At 49.3% G+C, this 26078-nt stretch overlaps 1 protein-coding gene across 1 annotated transcript in view; it reads left to right on the top strand.

Annotated features, from left to right (window-relative positions):
- Steap3 (STEAP3 metalloreductase) overlaps positions 1-21991 on the top strand; it is a 33380-nt gene extending 11389 nt beyond the window's left edge. Inside the window, 5 exon segments of the mRNA XM_029482900.2 lie at positions 4559-5058; positions 6867-7394; positions 14201-14365; positions 20466-20714; positions 20716-21991. Coding sequence (XP_029338760.2) covers positions 4559-5058; positions 6867-7394; positions 14201-14365; positions 20466-20714; positions 20716-20826 — 1553 coding nt within the window. The 3' untranslated portion in view covers positions 20827-21991.
- Positions 21992-26078: the final 4087 nt, after the last annotated feature.

The raw sequence follows: 26078 nt of genomic DNA, 5'->3' as shown, positions 1-26078 counted from the left end.
GCAGAGTCAAGTGAGTCACAGAATCCAGGCTCAACCCTAAAGCATGCTTGCTCTTCAGTTACAGAAATCATAGCCCTTAGAAGCCCAGTTTCTTTAAAAACAAAAACAAAACTTGTATGTGTAATGCCTGGGATTAAACCCAGAGTCTCTAGATATGCTGAACAAGCATATAAAAACAACTTACTTTATTTTTATTTCTAACTAAGCGTCTGTGTATGAGTGCATGTACATGAGTGCAGCGCCCGTAGAGGTCAGAGGTATCAGATGCTCTTTGAGCTGAACTTACAGGCTGTGGGCCACACATTGTGGGTGCTAGGAACCAAACTTGTAACTCTTCAAACGCAGTGCACGCTCTAAAACCCTGAGCCACCACGGCTCTAGCATATATTTGCATGCGCCCAATTTGCATATTTGCATATGTTCAGGTTTTTTTTTTGCATATCTTCAACTGTGCAGCTGTCACCACAGTCAATTTTGTAATATTTGTGTCACTGCAAAAAGAAACCTGGTGCTGGTGAGCTCACTCTCCACTTTCCCTGAAGCCGTCCCTCCTCCGCCTGCCACCACTAATCCGATTTCTATCTGCAGATCTGCTTACTCGTGGTGTCTTTGCACTGATGGAGTCATAGGATATGAGGCCCTTCCCACTGCCTGACTCCTAAGCATCTGCTTTCATTTGTTTGTTTGACCCAGGTCTTAGCAAGTAGCCCAGGCTGGCTTTGAACTCAAAGTTCTTCCCCTTAAGCCTTTCAGGTGCTTGACCTGTAGGCATGTGCTACTCCAGCTGGCAAGCATACTATGGCAAGGGTCGCCATGCAGGAGCAGGAATTAGTGCATAGTTCCTCTTTACAGTTGAGCAGTGCTCTACTCCTGGGATGGCCTCTGTTCATTTAACAGTCGCTCATAGGCATTTGAGTTATGCCTGCTTTTCGCTATTACGAGTACTGCTAATATGTGTTTCGCATGGATGTGTTTTCATTGATCTCAGAAGCAGAATGGCTGGAGCAGTGGGAAACTCTCTGCCTAACTTTAGGAGGACCCGTCAGACACACCTCCTTCCAGAGTGGCCGTACCGCTTTCCACTTCTGCTCAGTGTGTGAACTTCTGGGCTGACAAGATCAAGGTCATCTCTTGTTCTTGTGGGTCAGCGTTTTACACATGTGTTGTGGACACGGGGGACTTGTGAGCAGCAGGTTAGCAGGACCTGGGTCTAGGCAGGGACTGTCTGTCAGAGGCAAATAGCTAACACAGTCCTGACCATGAGAGAGGAATCCGAGAATAGATAGACATTCTATCAAACATGGGATGCTGGGGATGTGGCTGTGGGTGCCTGATACAGTGCTTGCCCAACATGAATGGGAGATCCTGGATCCAGTCTCCATCACTGCATAAACCAGGTGTGATGGCCACATTTCTAATCCCAGCACTCAGCAAGTAGAGGCAGGAGGATTAGAAGTTAAAGGTCATCCTCAGCTACAAAATGAGTTCAAGGACAGCCTGTGCTACATAAGACCTTTTCTTGAAATTAAAACAAAACAGAATGGGGGAGATGGCTCAGCAGATAGAGAGCTTATAGTGCCAGCATAGAGAACTGAGTTTAGATTCCCAGAACCTACATTAAAGCCAGTGGCAGGGGTGTGTAATCCCAGTGTTCCTACAGCTAGATGAGTGGCCCAGATGAGAGCGTGGAGAGCACCTAGCCTGCTGTGCACACTAAACCACTGCTGTGCACAGGAACACCTCAAAAGAGGTGGTAGGTGAGGACCAACATCGAGGTTGTTCTCTGACCTATGGCAATGTGCACACCCTCTCAGCCCACCCACACTATAACACCGCCCTACGACATCTCCCTCCCCCCACATAAAGGTTAAGAAAAGTAAGTGGGAGCCGGGCGTGGTGGCGCACGCCTTTAATCCCAGCACTCGGGAGGCAGAGGCAGGCGGATTTCTGAGTTCGAGGCCAGCCTGGTCTACAAAGTGAGTTCCAGGACAGCCCGGGCTATACAGAGAAACCCTGTCTCGAAAAACCAAAAAAAAAAAAAAAAAAAAAAAAAAAGAAAGAAAGAAAAGTAAGTGGGCAGAGGGTGCAGCTTGGTAATAGAATGAATTCAAGCCTTAGTATGTGCATGATAACAGAATGAATTCGAGCCTTAGTATGTGCAAAGCTCTGGGCTTCATCCTCAGAGTGTGGACACACACCCAACGATCACATAGGGCATCCCAGGAAGCTGGGGGTAATCGTGGGTTCCGGGTGTTTTTTCTCATGTATTGTATTTTGGAAGGATAACTGCACCCTGAGGATTCCTGCAGGCCATCCCTGGCTGCTTAGAATCTGAAGGATTGTCACAACCCATGAGAAAAGGCTGGGGCCATTGTCTGCATGACTATCCTCATTGCTGCGTACCCAGGAGCTGGCAGGAGCTGGCGGTTGGCGGTATATCAGAGCCAGAATTGCAGCCCATGTTTTTGGCTCTGCTGGGAAGTACAAGGGGACAGGCAGCCTGGGTAGAGGCCCAGAGGGGACAGGATCACCCCAGGCACAGTGCTGTTTTGTCTGTAGCTTGGCAGGGAGGTGAGTAGTGCAGGCTACAGACCTAGGCCCAACAGCTGCAATCAGATATTCTCTCCCTCTGTGCCTTCAGTCTATAAATAGATCCCACATCAGAGGCACAGCTAGAGGCCAGACTCAAACTCTTACGTCCACCAAACACATAGGCAGTGGTGACTTCCCAGCCTCCCCATGGCCTTCAGACCAGTGGCAGGCTTTGTCCTTGGGTGTGGCCATACCCACAAAGGACAGTGAGGGCAGAGGCTGGGGAAATGCCTTAGTGGGTAAAAAGCCTTTGCTGTGCAAGTGTGAGGAGCTGAGTTCAAATCCTCAGAACCTAAAAGAAGAAAGCTAGATATGATAGTGAGCGTCTGTAATCCCAGCATTCCTTCGGGGAGGTGGGAAGCTCGTGGTCCAGCTAGCATAGTGTACTTGAAGGAAATCCACAAAGAAGCGATGTTTGAAACATGGTAGAGAGGCTGTCCCCTGATATCCACACATGTCCAGACTCATATACACAAATGTACACACACACACACACACACACACACACACACACACACACACGGACTGACAAACACCTACATCTATGCTAAATGATCTGTTTCCGTGCCAAGGCAAGGTTTCTCGAGCTTTCTTTGCCAATGTTTGTATGCTAATTTTGTAAGGTTTTGCACAAAGCCTTCCCCAGTCTTATTGTCTGCCTTATCCTCCTGCCTCAGCAACTTGAGAGTAGAAGCTTCTATCCATCCAGGCTACTGGGGTCACACAGATGGTAGCAAATGTGGACAACCTAGTCTGGAGGCCTTGCAGAGTCAGGCAGGATGCCCAGGTTCCAGGTGGCTGGACAGAGGGTCTCCATTGCCAACCTGCAGAGCACTTGCTCCTGACTCCCCTCTGGTCCAGCTCTTTAATCTCTAGGGCCTGAGGGGTGCCTGGCATTGGTGTAGAGGAGGCTTCTCCTGCAGTCAGTGCTTGCTCCGAATTTACTAATGACACCTGTGAGTGTAGATGTGCCCAGCCCTCCTTCTGGCCTTGTAAGGAAAGCACTGTGTGTGTGTGTGTGTGTGTGTGTGTGTGTGTGTGCGCGCGCACGAGTGCCAGCACAATGTCTCGTGTCTTTTTCAGCCACTTTCCACCTTATTTCTTGAGACAGGGTCTCTCACTGGGACCTGAAACCAGTTCAGCTAGGCTGGCAGGGCTGTGGTTGCCTGGGGATCTGCCTGACTGCACACACAAGCACACGCGACCTTGCCTGGCTTTTGTACATGGATTCTGGAGGTCCCACCTCAGATCCTCATGAGTCCATGTCAAGCACTGTCTCCACTGAGCCACCTCCCACCCCAGCTCGTTGCGTTTACCGTTCTCTCCGTAGAAAACAAGTATAGTCTGTGCTGGCAGCCGGCAGGGCGGATGTGCACTGTGCTGGAATTCCTGCTTCTCAGCTGCTGAGAGGCTTCACCCCTGTCCCATGTCCTCTTAAGTTATCTTGACTCACCCGCCCAATGTGTCTGTGTGCGGTATGTGTGCACGAGTATGTGTATGCCTGCTGTTCTCCCCTTATTCAATGAGGCAGGGGCTCAAGGTGAACCCAAAGATCACCAATACGACTAGCCTAACTAATCCGCTTGCTCCAGGGATCCTCTCCCTCTAACTTCTGAGCTCCACACCCATCCGGCATTTATGTGGGTGCTGGGAATCCACACTCTGGTCCTGTGCTCATGGCTTTACCTCCAGAGCCATCTTCCCAGTCTTTATTTTCCATGTCTTTCCAGTCTTCCTCATCGGATAGGAGTTCCCCCACACTGTGCATACGTGCCCTCATCTGGGTAGGGCTGCTCTTGATCCTCTAGTCCCTGTGTTTGCAAGAGGAACACTCATTGCTGTGTGCTGGATGAAGGCCTAACCAGCCTTTTTGACACAAATTGGGAGATGGAGAACCAGCTACCCTGGGAGCTCTCCAGTGACCTCCAATGACCTCCAGTGACCCAGTCTCTGCATTCTTTTACAGGCACTGCTATGTCGGGGGAGATGGACAAACCTCTGATCAGCCGCCGCCTGGTGGACAGTGATGGCAGTCTGGCTGAGGTCCCCAAGGAGGCCCCCAAAGTGGGCATCCTGGGCAGCGGGGATTTTGCCCGTTCCCTGGCCACACGCCTGGTGGGCTCCGGCTTCAGTGTGGTGGTGGGGAGCCGTAACCCCAAACGCACAGCTGGCCTCTTCCCCTCCTTAGCCCAAGTGACTTTCCAGGAGGAGGCCGTGAGCTCTCCAGAGGTCATCTTTGTCGCCGTGTTCCGGGAGCACTACTCCTCACTGTGCAGTCTCGCTGACCAGTTGGCTGGCAAGATCCTCGTGGATGTAAGCAACCCCACGGAGAAGGAGCATCTTCAACACCGCCAGTCTAACGCTGAGTACCTGGCCTCACTCTTCCCTGCGTGCACTGTGGTGAAGGCCTTCAACGTCATCTCTGCATGGGCCCTACAGGCTGGCCCAAGGGATGGGAACAGGCAGGTAGGTGCTAGGGAATGACTGCCAGCATCCCTCATGCCACTATAAAAATCTCATCTTACACAGCAGGGAGTTGGAGCTTGGAAACATTCATGATCTTAACCCAGAGATGGTGAGTTGGAATTTGAACCCTACTTATATAGACATGGGATCCATGTTCTTTTTGAGACAGGAACTGGGTTTCCTCAGAGTAAGAAGGAAAAGATGACAGCTGCTGACTTGGGAGTCAAGAAGGAGCTATTTTGAGTCTGGAGAGATGGCACAGTGGGCAAAATATGTGCTATGCCACTATTACAACCCAAGTTTAGCTCCCTAGCATCTGCATGGAAACTGGATGTGGTGGCTGTAATTCCAGTCCGTGGGGAGGTGGGGGTAGAGGGTGCAGAGACAGGGACCCCTGGGGCTTGGTAGCCAACCAGTCTAATGAAGAAGGCAAGTTTCAGGTTCAATGGGATAGAGTGAAAGAGGATAGAATAAGACATTATTCTCATTTCCTTCCTGTTGCTGTGGTAAAATACTCTGTCTGAAAGCAACTTAGCAGGCAAAGGGCTTCCTTCAGCTTACAGGTCACAGTCCACCATTGTAATAAGTCAGGGTAAGAACCCAGGCCTGTCTGCTATCCCATGCAGCATCACCTCTGTGCAGGGAACTCACTCACAGCCAGGGAAGTACAGCAGAAACCACAGAGGAATGCTGCTTGCTGGCTCACTCAGGCTCTTGGTTAACATGCTTTCTCACAAAGCTCAGGACCACATGCCTAGGAAAGGTGCCGCCCACAGTGGGCTAGGCCCTCCTGCATCAATTAACAAGGCACACACACACATGCCCACAGGCCAATCTGATCTGGGCAGTTCCTTAATTGAGGCTCTTCTCAGGTGACTTAATGACCATGTTGATAGATAAAGCTGACTAGGACAGAGGGCTTGGAGCAGACAGAGCAAGAAGACTTGCTGGAGACGTCTAAGGCCCTCAGCTGGCCTTAGACTCGGGCTCAGGAAGCAGAGAGGACACCTCAGGCTGATTTGACAACCTGCAAAGGAACCAAAGTTAAAAACAACAACAAAACTCCCCCTCCCTCAAACAAACAAACAAACAAAAACAAGGCTCTGAGACCCCAGTCTGTTCATCTGAAAGATGGGTATCATAATACTGACCTGCAGGCTTTGCAGGAAACTGAGGTCACTAAACAGACAGACTAACTGTCCAGTTACTATTTGAGACTAGATGGACCTCAGCTATGTCAACAGGGCCCTTGGGGTTCTTGGGGACCTGAAGACACTAATGTGTCTTCCACTGGAGTTCAAAGGGCACAGTGAACTTACAGGCTGAGACTGCAGGCAGTGCTGGGGACTGAGGTCTCTGTGGAACCAAGGGATATCCTCATAGAGAACACCTCTGCATTAAAGGGTGCATCTGCAATTGCTGCTACACATTCAGGAGCCACATGTAAGATGCAGTCACTCAGCACTTCGCCCTCAGAAGCAGCTGTTCCAGAGGTGACAGGGTCTGCCTGCCTGACCATCTAGCATGACAGCATTGCCATCGAGCCGGCAGGACACCCACAGGGAGAGCTTTGTCTATTTCAGTGGTGGCTCTCTTGGGGATGCCATGGGGACTCTGGGAACATCCTTGGGTCCAGCATCAGAGCCATCTTGCAATTCCACTTGTACCATCAGTTGGCCACTCATGGAACTGGTACTTGTCCCTCTGTGCCTCAATTTCTTCACTTCACTGAGGAGTGAGACCCTGGTGACCACCATAGCCTTGGCCACACCTATGACTCTGAACACCTGTCCACTTCTTCCCTACAGGTGCTCATCTGCAGTGATCAGCCAGAAGCCAAGCGCACCATCTCAGAGATGGCACGCGCCATGGGTTTCACACCCCTGGACATGGGATCCCTGGCCTCAGCGCGGGAGGTAGAAGCCATACCCCTGCGCCTCCTTCCATCCTGGAAGGTGCCCACCCTCCTGGCACTGGGGCTCTTTGTGTGCTTCTACACCTACAACTTCATCCGGGACGTTCTACAGCCATACATTCGGAAAGATGAGAACAAGTTCTACAAGATGCCCTTGTCTGTGGTCAACACCACACTACCCTGTGTGGCATACGTGCTGCTGTCCCTGGTGTACCTGCCCGGTATGCTGGCAGCTGCGCTTCAGCTGAGGAGGGGGACCAAGTACCAGCGCTTCCCAGACTGGCTAGACCATTGGCTGCAGCATCGCAAGCAGATCGGGCTGCTCAGCTTCTTCTTCGCAATGCTGCACGCTCTCTACAGCTTCTGCCTGCCTCTGCGCCGCTCCCACCGCTACGACCTGGTCAATCTGGCTGTGAAGCAGGTACAACCTACCACTATCCCTGGGAGCTGGCTGGTACCAGTGTGTCTATCCTTTCTCATGCTTAAACAAGGCGAGGCCAAGGAAGAGCAGACACTTAGAAGTTCTTGAGCACTGAGGAGGAAGTCATAGACGGGAGAGAAGTGCCGGTGTGTGTGTGTGTGTGTGTGTGTGTGTGTGTGTGTGTGTGTTGCTGCCTATAATTGTGGGTACATACCTGCTATGGAGCACCTGTGGAGGTTAGAGTTGGTCCTTACCTTGTTTGAGGCAGGGTCTACTCTTGTTGGCCTCTGTGTATCCTATTCTTGCTGTCCCCCAAGCTTCTGGACACTCACCCAAAGACTGAGCTGCCACCTGCTGAGAGGGAACAAGGGCAAGGAACTGGTTTTGGTTCCTGAGGTTTTGTTGGCTTGCTTGTCTTCGGTGCGTGTGTATAGTCAGAAGACACCATCAGTTGCCATCTCTCAGGTGCTGTCTATTTCTCATTTGAGATAGTGTCTCTCCTCAACCTAGAATGTCACCACACAGTCTAGATGAGGTGGCCAGCAAGCTCTAGGCATCTGTCTGTCTCCATCTCCCATTTTCACACCTCTGGGATTAAACCTGTGTGTGTGCACACATGAGTGTGCACGTGTATGTATGCGTGTGGGGGGTGCGCTCTCATGTGTCTCTGTGCACACGTGTGTGACCTCACACTTTTGTAGCAAACACTTTATCCACTGACCCATCTCACCAACCTTATTTATTTATAGATGTATGGAATAAATAAGCTTAGCTTAGTTATTCATGTATTCTGGGGTTCAAACTCAGATCATCATGCTTGCAAGGCAAGCACTTTACCATCTGAGATAGCACCTCAGTGCTCATCCTTAACTGAGCTGTGGGTCTTATTGACTCATTTAAGAAAGCCATATGGCACCACACATCCCAGTGGGTTCCTGGACAGTGGAGACCTTTGAGCCAAGAGAGTAGTAGTAAAGGTGGCACCAGAAGGTAGTGAGGCACACAGAAGCAGTCTGACATCTCTCCTAGTTTCCAAGCCGGTTCTCTACTCTTAGCTCCAAGCTCAGGACTATGCATGTCTCTGCTTTTCTTATTCTGTGTCAGTCTTGGGCCTCAGGTTGCTGGCTGCATCCTGCCCGCGTAGGACATCAATCTCCCAGCGGATTCAACCCAGGGCTAACAAACCACGTGTCACCCACCCTCATTCTAGCTCCAGCAGCTGCTCAGGGTGCAGGGACCCCATGAGGCAAGGCTCCTCCCTGTCATGCTCATCAAGGGACAAAGAGGTCACACTGTTGCTGGACCACTGGCCTCCACCCCCTGCCCACCTCAGGCTCCTACTTCCTTGCTGTGGCTTCTCCGAGGTCTCCATCTTCCCACCCACAGGCACCTGGCACAACCTCTGTGACTCAGGCTTTTCTTGCAGGAGCGAGGTCCTGGCTGGAGGTTAGAAGGGAAAAAATATTAGTCACAAGTTCTTCCAAAAGAACTCTCTGTGCTCCTGGCATGCTAGAAGAGCTATAGGAGGCCATGGTGGATTCCTCTGTCCCCTCCTCTGTTCATTCCCTAAGGCAAGGGCTTCACTATATACTGATCTTTACAGAATGAGAAAAACCAAGGCACTGAGAGGTTGTAGAAGTAGACTGAAAACACACAGCAGTATTGGGAACTAGAACTTGTCATTCTATACCAGAGCCATGCTGGTGCCCATATTACTTTCTGCAGAAAAACAAACAAATTAACAGCTGAGTAAATGATCTTAGAATTTGGTTCATCCATTCATTCATTCATTCATTCATTCATTTGCCAGGCACTTGCTCTATAGGGTCCTGTTGCTACAGGAATGAGTAAGGAAGGCTTCAGCAGGAATGCAGTGGCACAGAGGCCTGAAGGCTCATCCTTCCATCACTGATTAGAACCTAGACTGGGCTGGGAGGGTGTGTGTCACTCAGCCAGGAGAGTGCTTGCATGCGTGGAAAGCCCTGCTTTGAGTCCCAGCACCACATAAACTGAAGGTGGTGGTGAATGCTTGTAAAAGCAGCACTTGGGAGGTGGAGGCAGGAGGATCAGAAGTCAAAGGCTATCTTTGGCTACTTACTGAGTTGGAGGCCAGCCTGAGCTACATGCAACCGTGTCTCAAATACAAAATCATGAAATAGTTTAACTAATCAATACAAATAGAGCAATCAGTACAAGTGTCAAGCTCTCTTATCTTGGGGTCCCGATATGTAAGTCTTCATCTTTCTTAGTGTTAATGGTTTTGTTGCTGTGTACTGTTGCTGCTGCTGCTGTAGTGTTGTTTGTTGTTTTATCATACTAGGGATAAAAACTCAGGGTCTCCCATAAGCTAAAGTACTCTACCACTGAGTTACATCCCCAACCTCTCCTCGCTTTGTTTTGGTATTCTTTTTTAACTATTGACACAGGGTCTCACTAAGTTGCTTGGGGTATCCTTGAGCTCACTCTGAAGCCCAGAAATTGAAATCCTACAACCTCAGCTTCCTAAGGTAGTTGAGCTTACAGACCTCCACCATCAAGTCCAGGTTGATATTTTCTTCTAAAAGAGGGGGAGCTCTCCGGGTGTGGGGACCCTGTACTACTGAATGGGCTTCAGACAGAGTGTCCTGCTCTGCAGATGGTGGGTGCAGAGGCTGGAGCCCTGGGTATTCAGCCCTCTCTGCTGTGTTAGCAGGTGTTCAGGTAGAGCCGAGGGAGAAAAGGCCCACCGACTCCCAGTGCACAAAGGAAACCACTGCCCCCAGCCCCAACTGCCTAATTTCCTTTCTTTATGTGTGTGTGCATGCTCATCTGTGTGCAGGTACACATGCATGTGTATACACATAACTGTGTGTGCCTCTGCATGTGCAGGCAGAGGACAGCCTAGCTTGTTCTCTTAGTGAAGAGACACTATGACCAAGGTAACTTTTATAAAGGACAACATTTAATTGGGGCTGGCTTACAGTTTCAGAGGTTCAGTTCATTATCATCATGGTGAGAAGCAAGGCAGCAGGAAGGCAGCATGGTGCTGGAGGAGGTGCTGATATGATATGATATGATATGATATGATATGATATGATATGAAGGCAGACAGGAGAGGACTGTCTTCGCAGGAGGCAAAGCTTGAGCATTAGGGGCCTTCAAAGCCCATCCCCACAGCGATGAACCTCCTCTAACAAGGCCACACCCACCCCACCAAGGCCACACCTCCTAATAGTGCCACTTCCTATGGGCCAAGCATATTCAAACCACCACAGTTTTCGACCCTTAAGCACTCTCCACCTTGGTTTTTGTTCTTGCTGTTTAGGGGACTTTTTGTTTGTTTTGTTTTTTTGAGACAAGGTCTCTCACTTGCCTGGAACTTGCTAAGTGGGTTAAGCTGTCTGGCCAGGGAGACTTAGGGTTCCACTTGTCTCTGTTTTACCTGTGCTAAGGTTACAGGCATATGTCATGTCCAGATTTTTTCTTTACATAGGTTCAAGTGATCCAACTGAGGTCTTTGTGCCATTGACTGAGTCCCCACCCCTCCCTCTTAATTTATGCCATCCTCTAAATTCTCTGCAGGCCAGACCCTCCTTGATGCTATATTAACGCAGTGTTGCCTTCATGCCAATATCATGGCCCAGATGGCACTGGTGAATTGGTCTCACCCTTACAGGACATAGTCTTTCCTTTAATGGGGCTTCAGCTGTTTTGCCAAATTCTCAAAGGAAGAGCCAGGCTGATGGAACATGTCTGAGGTGACTCTCATAGCAAAGACTGGGGCTTAGCACGCCAATGCCTGGCAGGGATGGGCTGATTCAACCTAGATATGTTTAGGCAGGTGGTCCACTGATTGACTGCACCTTTGGGTCCCAGGCCTGGACACTGATGGGGGATGTTATATCCAGTCCCTGAAGCTTTACCTACAGGAAGCAGTCACCCTTGTCTACTATTGGCCACCTAGGAGAGTGCCTTCCTGTGGCCACTGCTCACACTGGCTGCTGCAGGGCCTTATGGGAATAGTGAACACATTAACATTAATATGGGCACAGAAAACCCTCCAAGATTTCCTTGAATCACAAGATAGTGCAGACTGGAAGGCCAAGGCCTTCAAGATCATGCTAATGACAGCATCATTACTATCTCTGACTGCCATTGGCATGGCTTTCTGACTTGCCTGTGTGCTTCATAGAGATGCATTTCCAGATTAGTCAGAAGTCAAGGTAGAATACAACATTTGACCCACAGGCAGCTTTCCCTGTCTTCCTTATTCCAAAGCTAGCCAGTGTGGTACCACCAGATAATACTTAGCTGACTGTGGGCCTGGGGAGTCATTCAACCAAGGGCTTGCCTTGCAAGCATAAGGATCTGAGTTTGAGCAAGCACAAGAAGCCATATAAAAAAGCTGAGAGTGATGGCATCTGCCAGCCCTCCCAGGGCTGGGGACACAGCAGAGACAGCCAAGTTCCACAGTCAGTAACACGCAGCCCCCCAGGCATGTTCCCTGTTCATCACTGCAGGGCAGGGGGTGAGGCGACCAGTTTTGCAAACCAATGTTGACTACACTGCAGTTATACAAAGCCGGACTTGTGATATTAACCACCCAAGCTCAGTGAGCAGATGAGTAATGAGTGAACAGCAGACCACGTGGAGATGACTTGCGTAGCCACCAGCAGCAGCCATGAGTCGGTCTTGTTTGGGGGCTGCTACAGCAAGGACCTGTGCCCTCTGTAAGGTCTGGTCAGGCTCTCCCCACGAGCAAATGCTGCTCCGGCAGATTTTACCACATCGTGATTACCAGCAAAATCCCAGCTTCTTTGGCTTTGTCAAGTAAAGAAACTCAGGTCTGGAGATGGTGTTTCAAAGTCCCACATGTCTGGCAGCCAAGAAAGAAGCAGGTCTCCCAGCTCCTGGCCCTCTCGTGGCTTTCAGATACCAATATGAAGAAGCCTACCCTAAAATAATACAGAGTGGGGAGTGGGGGGAGGAGAGGAATTGGTGGTGCCGCTGCTCAGTTGGTCAGCGCTTGCTTAGTGTGTTCAAAGCCCAGGGTTTCCTCCAGGACTGCATACAACCTGGCAATGTGGTGCACGTTTGAGATTGTGGCACTTACTTGGAAAGGGGAGGTAGGAGGATCCGAGTTCAAGGTCATTCATCCTTGGCTACATTGTGAGTTGGAGGTCAGCCTGAGCTACATGAGACCCTGTCTCAAAAAAAAACCCAAGAAGCCAGGCCATCAGTTTACACTCTACAGGCAGAGTGGCATTTTCTTGGTTTCTTTAGTTTCTGAGCTTTGTAGCCATTTTTGCTTAGCCCCTGGATTCATTTTTAATATTTTATGCCAGTAACAGGCTTATGTGAGTTTTTTTTTCTCCTGCTGAAGTAGTCACACACACACACACACACACACACACACACACACCTGACTCACTGACTCACCCTGTTAGGAGAGGCAGAGAGCAGCCTGCTTAGTCCTCTGTTCTCAGGAGAGGCTTTATTGCTTTTTTGATGGTAGATTAAAGCAAGAGTATTCAGGGCTGAGATGGGGCAAGACAACAGTCCTAATGGAAGGACCTTGATCTAAGTTCTTCCCCATGCCGGCGCTGGGTCAGGGAATGCCAGTGGCGAGGAGGGAGACCTCCGGGTTGGCAGAGCATCCCTGGTGGACCTATGTCCCTGCAGCTCAGTGGGAGACATCACTTATGACAGAACATGTCCTCATTCTTTGCAGCTCCGGGCTTAGCACACAGTAGGGTCTTCCTAGTGCTTGCTCAACTAACCAGGGAAGGGATGTCAGTCCATTACCTGGCAATAGTTGAGCTAGCTCTATGTGCCTCAGAGAGAAGAACACATGGAAAGAGGTCTGAGGGGTTTGAGTTTGGAGAGGGGAGGGGATGTTGTCGAGTGTCACTGCGTGCCCTGAGTGCAAGCCAGTAATGAAGCAGGTTGAAGCAGGCTAGGAGGGGAGGCAGCTGGCAGAGCTGTGGGAACACAGAGAGGGGTTGCAGCCTGAAACTGTTCCTTTCCACTGTCCTGCACCATGGGAGCTGGGAAACAATGTGGGACAGCCAGGCTTACGGAACATATATTTCTTTGATTGGTGGGGTTGAGATATGAGTCAGAGTCTCAGTGTGTAGCCCAGGCTAGGTTTGAACCGGTGATCTTCCTGACTCAGCTTCCCAAGTGCTGGGATTATAGGCACATACCACCAGGCCGGGCTGAGGGTCTGTATATCCTGTCAATCTCCCTGATCTCTTACCCTCTAGATGACCCCTATGCTTGGCCAGCAGCCAGAAAGGGAGCCATGACTTAAGAAAGCAACTCTAATTAATTAGTTAGAGATGGGGGGTCTCTCTGTCCTGGCTGTCTTGAAACTCACTCGTAGACCAGACTGGCCTTGAATTCACAAAGATCCCCCTGCCTCTGCCTTCCAAATGCTAGGATTAAAGGCCTGCACTGCCACCACCCTTGTAATAGATTTATTTTTATTTACATGTGTATGTCCATGTATGAGTATGTGCACATGAGTACAAGAGCTCTTGAAGGCCAAAAGAGGGGGTCAGAGCCCCTGGAGTGGGGGTTATAGGTGGTAGCGAACTGCCTGACTTGGGTGCTAAAACCAAACCCGGCTCTTCTGCAAGAGCAGCAAGTGCTTGTAACTGCCGAGCCATCTCTGCAGCCATAGTTAATGGCTTCCAGGGCCTGGCACATGTTAGCCATCTGGCAGAGCATGAACATAGCCATGACTCGCTTGTGCTTCAGTGCTTAGTCAATGTGTTCTGGGGTGCCAGCCTCAGCTACAGCGGTCATGGTTTTTCTCTTGTCAGGTCCTGGCCAACAAGAGCCGCCTCTGGGTTGAGGAAGAAGTCTGGCGGATGGAGATATACCTGTCCCTGGGTGTGCTGGCCCTGGGCATGTTGTCACTGCTGGCTGTCACCTCGCTCCCGTCCATTGCCAACTCCCTCAACTGGAAGGAGTTCAGCTTTGTGCAGGTAACGCAGATTCCCCTTGAGAGCCAGCTGCAGCTTGGCTCCTGGTCAGAGACAGGGCACTGGGTTGGGTGCTGAGAACTCCCCACCTTGCAGGGTCTCCCTAGTCATAGGCAGGGCACTGGGTCAGGTGCTGAGCACTCCCCACTTTGCAGGCTCTCCCAGCCTCCTGATTCTGCTTCAGCTTGCTCAGGGCAAGTTCATCTTTCTGACCCTGGGAAGTCTGTCACATAGAGGTTCTGACAAGAATGGAGGACAGAGCATGGAACCAGGGCTGAACTTACTCAGGGGACACGGTGCTTCCATACAGAGTCATTGCAGAATCCTGGTGTACATGGGAAGCAGTGAGCTGTGACTTAGCTTGGAAACTCTGCCAGCACACACCCTCAGCTCAACGTGTACCCCGTCCCCATGTGGGGCAGGTGGTAACTAAGTATGAGGCTTGCTGGGTGATGGGATCAAGCAGTGTTTCCTAAATGGCGCTGTTTCTTGGGCAAATCCAGAGAAAAAAGAATGAGGACCAGGGTGGCACTTACAGGTAGAGTACTTGCCAAGCATATGCAAGGCTCATGCTTCAATTTCTGCAATAGATAGATAGATAGATAGATAGATAGATAGATAGATAGACTAAATAGGTGATAGACTAGATAGGTAAATAGGTAAATAGACATATAGGATGAATAGATAGATAGATAGATAGATAGATAGATAGATAGATAGATGATAGATAGATAGATAGATAGATAGATAGATAGATAGATAGATAGATAGATAACGAGTGGGTCCATGTTGGTACAGATGTATGAATGAATAGCAGACATATAGATGAATGAGTGCATGTATGAATTGATGGTAATAGGTAAACAGACAGATGGACAGACAGACAAATGATAGTCCTCCAATAGATTATGGATTTACTTGCCCTAAGAGAGTCATGGTATACATTGACACATTGGAGACTCTAGTGTAGTTTATAGACACAGACTTCTGATAGCCAGGTATCTATGGACACTGTCATGTTGATTCTGTCTCTCAGCTGACAGCTGCCAACACTCAGGGAGCAAATGCTGCTGGGAAAGGGTCTCCTTTGCATTCCTCAAGGCAGTGGCCACTCTGAGCACACACCGCACACCAGGCGGCACTCTAGGCCCAGGATGCAGTTGGAATCAAGGTGACAGAGCTTGTAAGAGGCACACCACCCACCTGGGGACTTGTCTCAAATTCCCTGGGCACCTCCCACTATTTTTCATAAAGCCCAGGAGGGTCAGAACCTGCAGATTAACTCATCCCTCCGGGGATGCAGGTTGTCTCATCCTGGCTCCTCCCAGTTGGAGGCTGGCTCATCCTGGCTCCTGCCAGTTGTATCAGGGCAGAGAACAGCCTTGTACCCATCCCCCACTGTCAACCAAAACGTGTCGTAGCTTCTCTGTTCATCAAAAACTCAGAGGGACAGTGACAGAATACTGCTCTTATGTAACCCAAATTAATTCTTTGTGACTAGGGGCCCTTAGTGTACCTTAGAACCAAACAGTTGTGGTTGGTTTTTAAAGCATGGCTGTGAATTTCAAGGGCTCTGCTTCTCCCAGAAGGCCCCTGGAGGAGGGCTCAGGGCTGACGCACGCTGGCCTAAGAGGGTGGGGAGGAAAGGACTTTTCTTGATCTGGGACTAATCCCTGTTTGCCTCATACCCAAATCTTGGATTTTTCTCTTCCCGCCTCAAGTATCCCGGGTATGTGGTTTGGTCACAATTAAAACAGGCTGTGGGTCGCTTCCCTTTCCAGAAAGTTCTTTCCTTAAGCAGCTGTAGATTACATGCTCCAGCTCTGGCTGCTGCAGGAAGCCTTTGGATTTGATTTTGTTAGCAAAAGCCAGCTAGGGCTCCAGAAGTCATGCTTTGCTTTACATATTGAAGAGAGTGAAGCGAGGGTTTCATTTGTGGGTGTCTGACGCCTGTGCTCTAGCCTCAGATACCTCAGCCCCCTCTCCTGAGGGCCCTAGTATGGAGGAGGGTCTGCCAGGGCACCCTGAGGCCAGTTCCAGCACCACCTGCTCTGTGCATGTGGGCAGACCCTGCCCATGCCTCTGCCCCCAACCCTCAATTTACACTCCTGAAAAATGAAATTAATGCTGTAAGAGAAATGTTTGTGAGGCAGGTGAGAGGAAAAGGGAAAGCACCTTGCTCCTCTTCTTGGGGTGTCTGGCCACGCCCCTACTATCTCTGAAAAGCATCAGCCATCTGTTTCATCTGGGGACAGGGTCTCACTGCACTCTTGGGCTCCAAGATCCTTTTCTCTTGGACTACAGGTACATGCTACAGACCTGACTCCCAACTGCTACTGTCTCTGTCTCTCACTGTGTTGTGCCTGGCTGTCCACTGGACATGTGAAATACGTCATAAACTTTATTGTCAGCCACCATCTGGGGAAGGTTCTAAAGCCACAAAGAACTTCCGGAGAGATACAGATATCAGGCTTCCTGCTCAGATAAAATGCTCAGGGACAGCCTGGAAGTCTAGGTGACCCGTAAGCGTGCATGCTGCCCTCCAGTGGCAGGAACACAGGATCAGCTCCAAAGCACCCATTGGCCTTCCAGGTTCATCAGATACTTTATCTCCATGCTCTGGAGCTTCTGTCTCATCGCTTGTCCCTGTTCCCACCCAGGACTATGAGTGGACACACGTAAAAGGCAGGCTTTCTGTACCCAATAACAGATGGGAGGTTTTCAAGAGAAGAGCTGGCCTTCTTGACTCCTGTCAAGTTCACGTGCAGTGAGGAGCTATCGGATTTAGAAACCTATTGGTGTTCCAAAGACCCTGGGCCAACCCCTGGGCCTGGAATGCTTTGTTTAGCCTATCTGAGAGCCACTGAAATATTGATCCCATTAAAAGATCCCATATGCATGCATTTAACCTTCTGTTTCCAAAGTGATTCAGGTGTTGTTTTGTTATGTTTAGTTTAGTTTGGTTTGGTCCGATTTGGTTTGGTCTTATTTCGTTTGTTTCATTTTGGTTTGGTTTGGTTTGGTTTGGTTTCAGTTCAGTTTCGGGGACAGAGTCTCATTTAGTCCAGGCTAGCCTCAAACTTGAGCTATGTAGTAAAGAAAACCATTGAATGAGTGCCTGACCCTTCTGCCTCGGCTCCCAAGTGCTGGGATCAGGCATGGGCCATCACATGCATTTCTGTGGTACTGTGATGACAGTGGGCCTTTGCACATGCTAGGCAAGTGTCTGATTAGCTGATTTAGACCCGAAACTCCTCCCTTTGCTTGTTTCTTTCTCGAGACGGGATCTCATGAAGCCCAGGCTAGCCTTAAACTGGCTATATAGCTGAGGATGGCCTTGAACTTCTGGTTCTCCTGCTTCTGCCACCCAAATGATAAGATTACAGGTGTGCACCACCATGCCCTGTTTATGAGGCACTGGGGATGGATCCCAGGAACTTGTACGTCAGGCAAGCAGTCTGCTCCTGAGTTATATGCCTAGCCCTCCAGAGCGCTTTTCAAAGTTTTTGGTTTGTGTTTCTTTTTGTTGGGGAGGGTGGTGTTTGTTTTTATCTAGCATCAGCTGTATTGGACTCTCCCTATCAGTTAAACTCTATATCACTGTAAAGTGTCCAGGAGGACATAATGCAACTGAGCAGAAACCAGGGTGCAGCCCTGAAACCCCAAGTTCTGCCCCTGAATTATAGGTGATTCCTCTGACCTTGCTTGATGCAGCCACCACCTGAAATAATGACAAGGACCAGTCTGACCTGGACTTGGTGAGCGATGGCCAAAGCCCCTTCATGCTGTAGTAATTGAGTGCCAGCAGGAGCCACGGCTAACAAGCTTCTGTGTAATAAAAATGGCCCTAGCTTGGTGTGCGTGTCTGGGGCTGGGGTTATTAATGGCTTCTTGACAAGCCTTTTCCTTCTAATTTCCTTTGGTCCTCTAGAAATTTTAAAAACTGTTCCCAAGGACAGAGAGAATTTTAGGGAAAACAAATTCTCTGAAAACATCCAGGCTTCCCAGCAGGGTTGGAAAATCTAAAAGCTTTCTGGCTGTCGGCCCTGGCTAGAAACTACTGGCCCAAAGTTAGGATTCCTGCCACGTGTATCATGGAACTAACTCAGAAAACAAAAGGAGTGATAAAGGAGATGCTGGCTGTAGCTGCTGGACCCTGGGCAGGTCTCCATGCTGGGCCAGCATGCTTGTCCATCAGTGCTTAAGACACTGACCCACGTGGATCAAACACAGGGTGTATTCCTGGGAGAGATACCCGACCTCCTGTGAGGCCACATCCTAGGCCTGAGTGTGTTCTTACTGCTGCTTCATCGGACCATGCAGGAGACACTGCCCCTGCGTGCGGCCAGTGGTTCAGGATCTGAAGAGGAGCTGGAGCTGGACCCTCACCAATAAAACAGCCTGGGCCCTGGGGCCCTGCGTGGGCTCCTCAACCTCCAGCTAGAAGGGTGTGGGTGCCAGAGTTTCCAAAATTAGTGGCTTAGTCCTGGTGACACATTTGTATCATCTGCTGAACTCTGGAAAAAAAAAAAAAAAAACAAATGACTGCGATCCACCCTAAACCAGTTGAATCTGAATTTCTGAGGGTGGGGCTGACTCGTGTTTCCCCTAAGCTTCCCAGGTGACATTAACATGCAGCGTCGGTTCGAAACCAGCCTCTGATTGACTGATTTTTCAGAAATAAAATCAGATGGAGAGAGGCAAGGGCTCTTATTGTATGTGGGCTTTTTTAAGGGTGGGGGGCTTTTCTAGACATGGTTTCTCTGTCCTGGAACTCAAAATGTAGACCACGCTGGCCACCTGAGTTCTGGGATTAAAGGCATGGGCCTGGCTGCATTGGGGAATTTTATTTGAACTTTTAAAAATGGAGTGGGAGCAGATCTAGGAAAATGGATCATGGGCTAAAAGGCTTGCTACACACATACCTTGAGGATTAGCGTTTTGGTTTCCAGAACCCACATAATGCTGAGTAGACAGGGGGGCCACATATCTGCCATTCCAACCTCAGGAGGTGGGGATGAGAACCCTAAGCAAGCTGGCTACTGAGACTCGGCTCGTCAGCAAGCTCTGGTTTGACTGAGGGACCCCGCCTCAATACATAAGGTGGAAGAGTGAGCAAGGATGATTCCTGACATCAGCCTCAGCCTGCACATGCACACACACACACACATGCACACACATGCACACACACACACACACACTAAGGCAGTGCCCATGAAGACAGTGGGCAGCCCTTGGAAAACGCTTGTTGTAATGTTAGCCTGGAACATCACAAGGAGTGACCTTCTGCATGGCGCTCTCCCTCTATCTGGAGCTCACCACCATTCTTAACTACTTTGCCTTTCTCCTTAAGACAATTGATAATGAATTTCCTTTATAATCCAGCTAGGTATTATCTGTAAAATTCTGGTGGATATGCCAGCAGATCTTGTTTCTATTCTAATAGATGTGAAAATATACATAAAATCAGTAGAGTGTTTTGTTCTTAAGCTCCTTCAGTGTAATCCCACTTAAAAGTTTTCTGGGAGTCATCAGAATTCCAAACAGCATTGTTGGAAGAAAAGAAAAAGCAAAAGAGAGGACAGAAAGCGCGGTCGTCAGTCAGATCTGCTGGGGTCAGTCTTTATATGCCTTTAGCCTGGTGTGTTTTCAGCCAGGGATGCAGGCCCAGATAGGTTAGGAAGCAATCATAGCATCATAGAGAAGAAGAACAGAGGGCTCTGGGGCTGTGGCTCAGGAGTAGAGCTAGCCTTATGTGCATGAAGCCCTGGATTCTCTTCCCAACAGCACTTGTGAGACAGAGGTGGGAAGATCAGGAGGTCAAGGTCATCCTTAGATACATACTGAGTTTGAGGGTAGACTAGAAGAGGAGACGCCCTGTCAAGAAGAAGTAGGGGAGGGGATGGTGGCCAGGGCCAGCAAGATGGCTCAGTGGTCAAGGCAGTTGCTGCCAAACCTGACAACCTGAAGTTCATTCCTGGGACTTACATGGGGAAATGAGAAGATCGACTCCTCCAAGTTGGCACGGGGAGCTGGGATTTGACCCAGAGATGCCCTGGGCTCAGGGGCCATCCTCTCATTCCTGCCTTCTCTCTTTCCACAGTCCACGCTGGGCTTCGTGGCCCTGATGCTCAGCACGATGCACACACTCACCTACGGCTGGACCCGTGCCTTTGAGGAAAACCACTACAAGTTCTACCTGCCGCCCACGTTCACACTCACGCTGCTCCTGCCCTGTGTGATCATCCTGGCCAAGGGCCTCTTCCTCCTGCCCTGCCTCAGCCGCAGACTCACCAAGATCCGCAGGGGCTGGGAGAAAGATGGGGCTGTCAAGTTCATGCTGCCCGGCGACCACACACAGGGGGAGAAAACAAGCCACGTGTGAGGCCCTGGAAGTGGAGATGGCTTGTGGGGGCCCTGAGCTGGGTTCGGGTCTCTTTTCTGGATGCTGCACAGTGAGGTGATGATATATGCGTGGGTGGCTGAGATCCTAATTCCTGGGGTGCAAGTGTAAACTGACATACTCAGAATGACACCCCATACATGTGATATGTACTCACATATTTCACATATAATAAGATTTGCTATTATTCTTACTTAGCTAAAAAAAAAAAAAGTGGGTCCCTATATTTCAGCATAAGCATTTCAAAGCAAATGCCACACATTGAACAGCAGATCCCACCCTTGTGGTATCTACAGAGGCAGACAGACACTCTGGTATAGGAGAAACTGTCTTTTGTTGGATTCTCTCCTTTAATCTCTATGCTCCTTATTAGCTGAATCCTAAAGTTGGTGCAAAGCTGGGGCAAGAATTGCCTCTGGTGCCGCCTACCCCCACCCCAGGGCTAAGAAAGAAGCCTCCATTGAACAGGGAACCAGGTCTGGATTCTGCTGCTTCCCTGGGCGTGCGTGGGGAGGCTCAGCAAGATCCCCTGGCATCTATGCAGGAGCTTTTTCAGGCCTGTCCTTTCTTCAGGGAAGGGTCTGAAGCTGCCCCATCTGATCCTAGCTGAGCTGAGAAGATTCTTCCCCACCCCCTGAAAGTCCAGAGTCACCGCTGAGCCTGCAAATTGATCCTTCTGCAAAGGTGTGAAGTCACCGCCTCTCCAGAGCCATTAATGAGCCTGGCCTTCGGGAGGAGGATAATTGTTTCCTCTCCATTAAGTTGGTGGTGACCCCCCTTTAAATCACTGTGCCTTCTCGCCTTTTCCATCATTAATTTGGACATCTCCGTGGAGTGGACTCTTGTCTGGGCAGTTCAGTGGGGGGTGGGGGAGGCAAGGGGGGAGCATTAGAGGTTGCAGAGAATAATCATCGAATCCTCTTCTTGGGGCAACCCTCCCCTTGGACGTGCCCCAGGCCTGCCTTCATTAAATTGGTTCCTGAGGAGGATGATAGGGACCCCTTTTCATTTCCCTGTCGCCTGTAGGCAGAGAACCTACCTTCTGAGCACCCAGAAAACACAGTGGCCCCATGCTCTTCTTCAGGGGGTTCCACAGCCCCCTTCCCCATGTTTTTGCCTCCTTCCCTCCTTCCTTCCCTCCCTCCCTCACTGTTACATTCAACCACAAAAGTCTTCAAATATTGTTTTTTTTTTAATTCTTAAAGAGACCTCATTTTATTACAATAGTTAAAACTGTCCTTTGTTTATTATTCTTATTAAGCTTTCCTGGGTCTGGTTTATTAATTAGACCTAATCACAGGCGTGTATAGGAGAAATGTAACGTGTGTGTATGTGTGTGTGTGTGTGTGTGTGTGTGTGTGTGCGCGCTCGCTCACTCACACATGTTTTTTGATTATCTACAGTCTCAGGAATCCTGAGACTGCTTTATAATTCAAAACAACTGGGAGTGGCTTTTCTGCCAAAGCTACAAGTGTCAAGCTTTACTGCCCCAAACACAGAGGGTCAGACCATAGTCAGGGCATGGCACATCTATCCTCCCAGCCCTGTGACGTCCATCTATGAGGAAAGAGTTAGGAAAGAGCCAGTCCCCTAAATCCAGTGGAGCTTGAGTGATCTATCATCCCATAAGAGAGATCCTGTTGGCTCCCCTGGGCCAGGAAGCATCTTTTGACATAGGGAAGGAAGACGCACATGGCCAAGTACACAGGATGAGATGTTCTTCTTCCCACCAGGGAGGGCGTCATAAGGGTCCTTAAGTGAAAAGGGGACAAGAGCCCAGTGCAAAACTCTTTTGTTATTGGGCAGAGGTGTCACACTGGAGAGTCTGGCTGCTTCTTGAAAGTATGAGCAGCCAATATTCCATGCTAGAAACAGGGCCTACGACCTGAACTGGTGCCAGCTATGGCCCACAGAGAGGACCACTGGAGGCAAAGCAGAGATTCCAGCATAACAGGGACCAATGAATTCCCTGCTGACTGCAAGCAGGAAGAACATTGAAAATCACAAGTAGTCCCAGCTGGTGGGGATCTACTGCCTTCTCCATCTTTCTCTTGAGGGAGACAGTTCCTTGCAGCAAAGGTACCCACTGTAGCAGAGGTGCCCACTGTAGCAGAGGTGCCCACTTTAGCAAGGGTACCCACAGTGGGAACAAGACAAGTTCCTTTCCTCACCTTGTTGCTGTCACAGCTGCTTATCAGATGGGCAGTGGGTACTTGTCAATCAGCTCATAGGTGGCAGGTGATCTTGCATCTGTCCCTGTTTCTCCCCATCTCCCCGGGCAGTCAGCAGCTTCAAGGAGACTGGTCTCTCTAAGCCTGGTAAAATCCCAGAGTACCCCAGCCCAGTTATCTAGAGATGAAATGCCACAGCCTGCAGTGGACTTGCAAAGTCTCTCTATGGTGGACACAGTTCCTGTCTCATCTCTCAGAAGTGACAGCACAGAGCCATCATGTGAACGCCAGGCTTTCCTTTCTGGCAACAGGACCACACGGGCAATGGGTCCTTTGTGGCCGGAGCCTGTGCTCACTCGGCCATACATTAGATGATAGGGATGCCAAGATGAACATTAATCTGCGCCAAAGGTGGCCACTGAGGAATGGCAGGTGTGCAGAGGAATGACAAGCCAATGATGGAGCGGGCAAGGTCCCCACAACACAGTCTGGATTGTAAAACACAAGGTACCTGAGGAATGGTAGTCGGAGTTGTCCGCCACCCTGCACACACATATACGAAAAACTGCATATTTCCTGGGAAGCATATAAAGTGTTGGGTGTTGGTCTCGAAAAATTCTGCAATTTCAGATAGTTTATCTCCGCTGAGTTATATCTCCAACAGTTGCAGAGAAATGCTTCTGCCCCCACACAGTGGGAACGTGGGTACCCTGGCCATTCCAACCTCCCCTCGGACACAGGCCACGTGAAGCTTCCCTCCCCTCCCATGAGGTGAATAACGAGGCCCTGCTTACCGAGCGCTGGTTTTGTTTACTGGACTAGAAACCTGGCTTGTTTCTGCAAGTTCCCGTTGTAGTCAGTGGTTTTCAAAACACTTAGTCAATCGTGAAATATGTCCCACCCATCAGATTTCTACTTCCAAAGGATCTATCCTGCTAAATTCAGTCTCTGGACTGAAAATATACTTTTGATTTGTTTGATCTTTTTTATTTCATTATGTATGGGTGTGGTGTGGTGGCGCATGCATGTGCATGCGCGCGCACGTGTGCCTGTGTGTGTGTGTGTGTGTGTGATTGTGTTTGATTGTGTGTGGGTGTACAACTCAGGAGAACAAAGAGTCAGTTTTCTGCTTCCTCCAAGTAGGCTCCAGAGACAGAACTGAGGTCTTAGAAACAAGTGCCTTTACTCGCCAAGCCATCTCTCTGACCTTGAGACATTCTTTTAAGGCATGGCTCCACTTAACTCTCAGGAAGCAAGGTAGTTAGTGGGGCTGAAAATAAACAGGGGCACACAGATGTGCAAAGGGCTGCCTGGCTACTGGCTGCTTCCTAGTGGAAACCAACTTTGTTCATACCAGCTCAAGAGGAGCTCATTGTTCACTGTCTGAAAACCACAGGTGAGGCAGCACAGGGACATCCCCAAGGATCTTAAAGAGCAGAAATGGTGTCTTCTAGACATGACAGAACCAATGCATTCATGAACCTACAGCAGCTACAGCTGCCTGAACAAGACGGAGTCACTCAATATTCCAGCACGGAGTGCATTCCACCTTTAGCTGAGCAGCTGTGGACAGTTGGTGGCTTTTGGAGTAGGGAGAGTCAGTTTTCTTTAAGGGTGTGGCCACTGGCAAGCTGACCATGTGTCAGTAAATGGCCCCAGTCCCATGAATACAGAGACAGCACCAACTGAACTCAGTGAGTTACTAAAACAACAACAAACACCAACCAACCATCCATGGAAACCATGAAGTTGGTAGGAAGTAGGAGATGATTTGGGAGACATTGGCAGAACTAGTTGGAAGTAAATAGGATCAAAATTTGTTGTGCGCTCATGAAATTCCTAAGAAATTGATTAAAATATTGAATTTTTAAAAGAGGTGCTGAAGAGACGACTTTTCAATTAAGAGCACTTGCTCTCCCAGAAGACTGGGATTCAGTTGCCAGCACCTACATGATGGTTCACAATTCCCTGCAATCCCCAGGCGATCTAAAACCCTCTTCTGGCCTCTGCAGGCACCAAGTATGCATATAGTGCCTAGACATACATGCAGGTGAAACATCTATACACATAAAATCAAACAAAAGTAATTGTTTTCCAAGGAAAAAGCAATTAAAACTGAAGAGACTAATGGCCCTGGGGCAGGAGATAGAGCTCAGGTAGAGAGCACTTGCTGCTCCTGCAGAGGACAGGAGTTCAGTTCCCAGTATCTGAATCAGATGGCTTGTGAGCACCTGTAAATCCAACCTCCAGGGATCGTACCTGGCCTCAGTAGGCACCTGCACATATGTGGCAAAGACACACACACACAAACACAACTGCACACACACACACACACAGACACAGAGACAGAGAGACACACACAATACAAGAGAGAGAGAGAGAGAGAGAGAGAGAGAGAGAGAGAGATACACATACGGAAAGACATACAGACAGGCACACACAGACACACAGAGATACACACACACACAGATACACACATACACCCAGAGATATACACACAGAAATACAGAGAAACACACAGATACACACACAGAGATACATAGACACACACACACACATTCATATCTTCCAAATAAAACACCTTTAAAAGGGGGAGAGGCTAGAGAGATGGCTCAGTGGTTGGTAGCACTTTATTTTGAATAGAACCCAGTTTGAGTCCCAGCACCCACACAGTGGCTCACAAACGTCTGTAACCCCACCCTAGGGGGTCCAACATGCAGTGCATATACGTGCATATAGCCAGATATTGATACACATAAAATAAATAGACAAAATTTTAAGAAAGAAAGAGAGACTCACATGCCACCAATCGTTGGAGTTGCACAAGGAAAGAATTGTGAGAAGGCAAATCGGGGAAGGTGAAAACGAAGATCTTCTGAAGCCAGGAAGACTGGGATCTAGCTGAAGCAGGAGCACAGGGTTCACCAGCAGGCAGGAAAACAAAAGTAAGCCACACTCAGACCCAGCAAGCTGCTCTGAAAAGCAGCCAGGAAAGACAGAGACAAGCCACTCACAGTTGTGGATGGGAAGAGAATTCGTAACATGTCAGTGGGAATCAGCAAGTAGTGGCTACATCTCTTAAAAGGCAGGGAAGGAGTGATCATCTCTATTTACTTATGTATGCATTCTTTATTTATTAAGT

The sequence above is a fragment of the Mus caroli genome, unplaced genomic scaffold (assembly GCF_978045245.1).
Source record: "Mus caroli unplaced genomic scaffold, Mus_caroli_1 scaffold_1, whole genome shotgun sequence".
In the NCBI taxonomy this organism is placed as follows: Eukaryota; Metazoa; Chordata; class Mammalia; order Rodentia; family Muridae; genus Mus; species Mus caroli.
Note: the sequence above shows the minus strand (reverse complement) of the source record. Positions and strands in the feature narration are given on the sequence as shown.